At 37.8% G+C, this 6,740-nt stretch overlaps 1 protein-coding gene across 1 annotated transcript; it reads right to left on the minus strand.

Moving 5' to 3' along the window:
• Positions 1-3,117: 3,117 nt before the first annotated feature.
• Positions 3,118-6,270, minus strand: LOC121416606 (riboflavin transporter RibJ-like). The gene is given in 4 exon segments (XM_041610096.1): positions 3,118-3,315; positions 4,053-4,546; positions 4,985-5,690; positions 6,136-6,270. Coding segments are annotated over 4 exon segments (1,449 nt in total). The 5' UTR covers positions 6,227-6,270; the 3' UTR covers positions 3,118-3,157.
• Between the last annotated feature and the right edge of the window lie 470 nt (positions 6,271-6,740).

Consider the following 6,740-nt stretch of genomic DNA (forward strand, 5'->3'; position numbering starts at 1 on the left):
ACAATAATGTATAATCATGTTTTGTGCTCTATTTAATTGATGATTGGTGCAGTGTTCGAATAAAGTCATAAATCACGAAAGAAAAAGCAAAATATAGATACAAAGTTAACATTTTACATGTGTCTTTTAATGATGAAACATTTTCACTAAAAGGGGAGAGCCTGAATCACTACAAAAAAAAACTTGATTAGAAAATATATGTTAATGAGATTCTAGCATCAAAAAGTAATTGATGATAGAGTAGCAACTAAGAAACAAATAATAAAATAATTTGACAAACACGAATAGATACCACGAGAAAGTTGATCTGGATAGTACGAAAAAGGTAAGAATAATAATGTTATATCATGCTAACCAAGAATTTGTACAGGCGATTTTGTGAATATACCCTCTTTAAGAACTTTTGTATAAATGGCTTAATTTGTAAAATTATTAGTAACTGTAATCGTGTGGACTTTGGTTTTAAGTCTACATGAAATTCCAAATTCAATGATAGTTGGGTTTTCTGTTAAATGACATTTGCTCCGGCGACATTGCTCCACTGCAGATTCCACACAGTAATGGAATGACCAACTTCAAGCATGGACTTAACACCATACCCTATCCTAAACCTAACAAAAAAGCTCTTGCAACCCTACCTACATGTATGTTTTAGACGAAATAAGGCCTGCAGCAAAGGTGGTGTTACAAGGTAAGCCTATATGTACATGCTGTATAAGACAATATTCTTATATAAATTCTTTTATTAGCAGTTGGTTATTCTGTTCTTTTGGTTTGATGATTTGCTGTGTATAAGAGGTAAATATTGTAACTGCAGATTATCTTATATGATATTATTATTATATGTCATTGCTGTATTTGGGTTATGAATGTATTTAGTTAGATCTTAATTTTACTTTGCGTTTGTTGTGTATGTACATGTATACATTTCTAAGACGTGGGGGTGGGCGACCACAGTCTCGATCAAAAACCTTAAATCTTGAAAGGTGATACATTCTTGTATCCCCAAACATTCTAAAGTAAACATTGGTTTGCAGGTATTTAAGAAAGAAACCATTCTGCCTACATTTTGTTCAACTTGTACATGAATGTTTAAGGACAAAAACATTAGCGTAAGTTTCAATTTTGTTAAATCCTTTGCAAAATCAGTTTTCGTCTACTATCGCCAGTTTCGCCTTTTGATAGGATTACAAATTAGGTAATGTATTTGTAGATATGCTATATATTTCATATTTTCAGTGATATGAAACCAATTTTTGAATGATTTGGTTTAATTGTCTAGAACATGAAAATAATATAATCTCTTAGTGAATTGTCTGTGTCATTATATCATATTTCCACTTTTGTTTGTTATCTCCATTTGCCGATAATGACATCTGTAGTTTTGAGTTTGAAATTGGAATGGCAAAATAATACCCATAGGACTGTTGAATATTCTGTTTAATTAAGAAAAAAAAGGTCCCATTACCACGTATTACTTTAGCTGTATTTATTTTTTCTTTTATTTTCCGTCTTTTATGTCATGTCAGTAGACAAAAATCTATTGTTTTGGGAAGTTTTTTAATGTAAATACCTTCATGATCGAAAGTTTAAGCCTTTGGAATATTACTTATCAATCAGATAGTAGGGATTCTTGTGTTACATAATGATAATGTCTTTGGGAACGCTAAAAGCTACAATAGGATTCAACAGGATGAAACCACCAATCAACCAAGTCAATCCCCCTTCCACAGGTGAGGCAATGATCCTCTACTCTGGCTGCTGCCTCTTCATGGAGTTATTTTTGACAAATTAACGTTAGGTTCAATGGAGAAAATAAATAATAGAGCCCTTGTCTATATTTTGTAAGGGAAAATTGTATTTCATACATAATTCAAATTGATAAAATATCACCTATGTTTTCTGTGTGTATGATGTGAATAAATATATTGCAGTAACTTATACCATGGTTAACTAAATATTCTTTTTGTGTGATTTCAACGTTTACTAGTAAAGAGCAGTGTACATGTATTTGATCTGAATTAGATTGACCTTGAACAGATTGTGTTACACCTGAATAAAATCCAAGGGATCGCTTCAGTTACCTGCATTTACCTGCATATAATCCATTGGGAAAAATATAACTTCGTTGGGGAGAGGAAATGTTATGTTCAAACTCTAGGTAGGCAATATCTGTATAATATTCTTCAAATCATATCAGAGCTATGACAGTCTGGTATATATAGCTTGCTAAAGAAATACATGGGGTGGGAAATCTCTATGCATGTTCGTTATTATAACAAAATGCACAATTTCTATAACAAATTTATGATCAGCCAATCAGATAAAAGGAATTCAGTAGCTTTTCACTGTCTCAGATTTTTTATCATAGAAAATTTTATGAAACGGGTCCATGGACTGTGTTATAGATATTATAGTATATGGGGGACATTGCCTGACGTGCTGCAATTCTTAGATCTGGCAACCATGATGTCTCCTCTAATCCACTCGGCAAGGAATGCAGTCTTCCAGAATACTTGGAGTGATATCTTCCATGGTGTCCTCCAGGAATTATCATGGACACTTGCTATTACAGGTCTGGTGAAGAGAATCCCAAACGATGATACATATAAATGGGCGTTGTATATTCCCTAGACATGTGGGAATAAAGTATTTCAGAGAGATGACTGCCTTCCGGAAATCTGCAAAAGTTACACCAGCACTCCCTATGGTAAGATCTCACTTCCTGTCTTTTGGATAATACTGGTTAGTACAGGTAAAGAGGGCCCTGCTTTTAACACCAACATCCCTGATTAATGGAAAAAATGTCCTCAAGAATTATTGGGGCAATAATTATATCAAAGGGCTTTACAGGTACTTTCATTGGTAGAGACTCTCTGCTCTTTCTGCCTTTTGGAGGATGCTGGCAAGAATACATGTAGGTAAAAAGTCCCGGCATTTGAGGCTATCAAAATCAATTCTCCTGATTCATGGAAACTGTCTTCAAGAATTCCTGGGGCAATGTCTTCAAGGATTCCTGGGGCAATGTCTTCAAGAATTCCTGAGACAATGTCTTCAAGGATTCCTGGGGCAATGTCTTCAAGAGTTCCTGGGGCAATGTCTTCAAAGATTCCTGTGGCAATGTCTTCAAGGATTCCCGGGGCAATGTCTTTGAGGGTTAAATAGATACTTCCCTTGGTGAGGAATCTCTGCTCTTTCGTCTCCTTATAACTGCTGCTATCAGAGGTGCTGTTATGAGAATCCCGCAGATGACATCAATAAGCCCTATAACACAGAATGAAATGTTATATGACTTTGTCCTGTCATATATACCACCTGTGTACATAAATTAGAAAGAACGAAAGTGTCACTGTCAATCAATGATTTGACACTTTCAGCTAAATATGGTGCATTACATTTTTTAATGCCTGAATGATCTACTTTTTGAATTGGTTATGTTAGTATTTCTTTCATTGCTACCATTTTTTCGAGTTTTCAGAAATGAAATACAGATTGATGATAATTCTCTCTTAGCAAAAATACACTTGCTTGTTTGAGAGAGAAAAACAGTATGTTTGGAAGCTTGCTGGAAAGTAAAATAATAAATCCAACAAAATGTCAAGGTCTCAATTCTAGAGGGGTTGAATCTGAAAGCATTTAGGTCATGAGGAGACAGAATACCAATACTACACAGCTCCTCGCCATAGAATTGTATGTTACTTACAAGTTTTCTGTAGAATCTGACTTTTTGTGATATTTCCCAAATTTTGAGGGGTAATTTACACAAATCTTGTAATTGCAAAATGTATAAATGCTGTCTTCCCAAGTTGCAATGGCAACAGATTAATCTCGCAAAAATAATATGCATTTCCCTGTTAATGGTAGATAAACATGGTATAAATGATCCATTTGATCAAATTCAAGCTTTCAAAGTAATACAAATGAAATTTCTGAAAACTTAAGGGTCATTGAAATAGTCCCCATTTTCCTATAGCCGTTGTAACAGCTTAAGCCCCAACCCGAAAAGTGCACATTTTAATAAAATTTAAAATTTCGATTGCATCATAGCTCACCTAAGAGGGCGCCACTAATTGGAAACCCAATACCAAGAGAGACAAGAAGCATAGAGACAGCTGCCTTGTACCTCTCAGTGGCAACACAACCATTAACAATGATGAACTGCAGCGATGTCTTGGCTCCTAGAGAAAAACCATTTAAAAAAGACAGCAGAGACAGAAACCAGAAAGTAGTGGCACCGTAATTGATGAAAAACGCGACTGAAGATAATACGTTCATGATGAGATATGAGACCTCGTTAGGAATGAACTTCTTGGCTGTGAAGAAGCCAATGCAAAAGCGTCCGAATATATTCCCGACGCCGCCGGCTGTGGCAACATAGACTGACATCTGTGAGTCAAAGCCCTTTGCTTCTGCATTAGGAATAACAAATAGAACCCAACCATCATAGGAGACTCCGAAGAGGATCGTTGCAAGGCAGATGCCAAAGAAAGCTGGGTGATCCTTGAAGATGTAGAGGTCAAATAACTCGGCAATGCTGTGGCACCATCTTCCAGAACGCATACAATTTGGGTTGTCTTTTGGAAAGTCCTCAGAGGCGATTGCCTCTGTGACAGATATGCTGTTGGAGCCTGTATTGTACGATGCTTCTAGCTCGTGATGATGTTTGTTGTCCGAGTTTTCCACATCTGAGCCCAAGCCTGTTGTATAGCCATTGGGGGCTGCATCTTCGGTATCGCTGATGCGACGTATAAGAACTTTGCCATCTGATTTGCAATCGGTGTTGGTGTTTACAGAGTGTCTCAAATTACCATTGCCAGCATGATCATGATGTATCAGATCATTTGCCCCACCTTCTGAATCAACATGAAAATCAGTTGTACCGTTTTCATCTTCTACACTCCCACATGCTCCTTCTGATGAACAATGTCCAGTGTGCTCCCTTTTCCTCTCCCTCTCCGTAAATAACTCGGCAATGCTGTGGCACCATCTTCCTGAACGCGTCCGATTTGGGTTGTCTTTTGGAAAGTCCTCAGAGGCGATTGCCTCTTTGACAGATATGCTGTTGGAGCCTGTATTGTACGATGCTTCTAGCTCGTGATGATGTTTGCTGTCCGAGTTTTCCACTTCTGAGCCCAAGCCTGTTGTATAGCCATTGGGGGCTGCATCTTCGGTATCGCTGATGCGATGTATAAGAACTTTGCCATCTGATTTGCAATTGGTGTTGGTGTTTACAGAGTGTCTCAAATTACCATTGCCAGCTTGATCATGATGTATCAGATCATTTGTCCCACCTTCTGAATCAACATGAAAATCAGTTGTACCGTTTCCTTCTTCTACACTCCCACATGCTCCTTCTGATGAACAATGTCCACTTTGATCCCTTTTCCTCTCCCTCTCCGTCACATCCATAGTGTTATCCAGGGGCAATTCTCCTGCTGCTGACTCCACTGCCTTTGGGACTGGTTCTAAGAGGGCGCCACTCACGAGTGTATTAAGATTAATGGCTCCTAGGAGCATCAAGGCACCCCTCCAACCATAGCTGGTGACAAAGACCTCAAAGAGAAGCGGTAGAATCATAAGACCGACACCTCCACCAGTCAGGTTGATGCTTGAGGCGATTTCAAACAGATCAGGGAAATAGTCCACAGGACTGGAGTTTGCTGGTAAAACCACTGTGCTAAAGCCGATTCCTGATGCAGTAGAGAGAAGAGGGGGAAGGGGCATGAGAAACAGTACAAATCAGAAAGACCCATTATTGCATTGATGCTTACACAAGGAAAGTTCATATCTGTCAACTCATCGTATGACAAATTTTGATGAAATATTCCTGAAATCTTTTAATGAAAATAAGACTTTCCAGGAATGAGAATGTTCATTAAAAATGGATAAACAAAAATATGAGGAAAGGAAGAAAAGGTAGGGGTGAGCCGAAAGGTGAAAAGGGCTGACTATGCCCCCCCACACACACAAAAAAAAAGGACCAGGTGATAATTTGTAGGTTATTGTACAAGTTTACTGAGAAAAGGTGGAGATAGGGAAGGATTCAAGGATGCCCACCCCAACCCGTTCCATTGCCCCTAAAGTATACGTGAAAAATATAATAGCGAAATTCGAATAAATAATTGATTGATTTACCAAACATAAATACAGCTGCAGCGAAGAGAGATCCTGTCATTGCAAAGGCTGATAAGATGAGACCTAGTGATCCAATCAGGCCACCAGCCATGACTACCTGACGGACAGAGAACCGCCTTAGAAGAGGGGTGTTCAATACCGCTGGAGAAAGATAGATAATAGGAGAAAATAGGCCCGTATTCTGAAGTCGGGTTTAAATTCAACTCAGGTTTAAAGTTGTGATTTAGGTATGGATAGCCAATTGTTACATGAATCACTAACAGTAGAGACAGCTCATTTGGCTCTCAAATCATGAATCATATTATTTTGTCTAGGAAGAATGAAAAGATGATTGTCTTCATCATCGATGAATCTGGAAAGAGCACAGCAAACATATAAGAAACATAAACTGAATACAAATTTTGACATATTTGGCTTCCCATAATTTTAGCAGAGAGTTAGACGACGGTCTTAGTTAAACCTGACTTCAGAATACGGACCATAATGTCTTAGATCAGAAGAAAATCATACCCGGGGACGTTCATGAAAGTTGTCTGCACTAAATTTGCACTGACTAAATTGTCAGTGCTGACATTTTTCAGTGAAATCCTTGGTTTTGATTAACA

The sequence above is a fragment of the Lytechinus variegatus genome, chromosome 6 (assembly GCF_018143015.1).
Source record: "Lytechinus variegatus isolate NC3 chromosome 6, Lvar_3.0, whole genome shotgun sequence".
NCBI lineage: Eukaryota > Metazoa > Echinodermata > Echinoidea > Temnopleuroida > Toxopneustidae > Lytechinus > Lytechinus variegatus.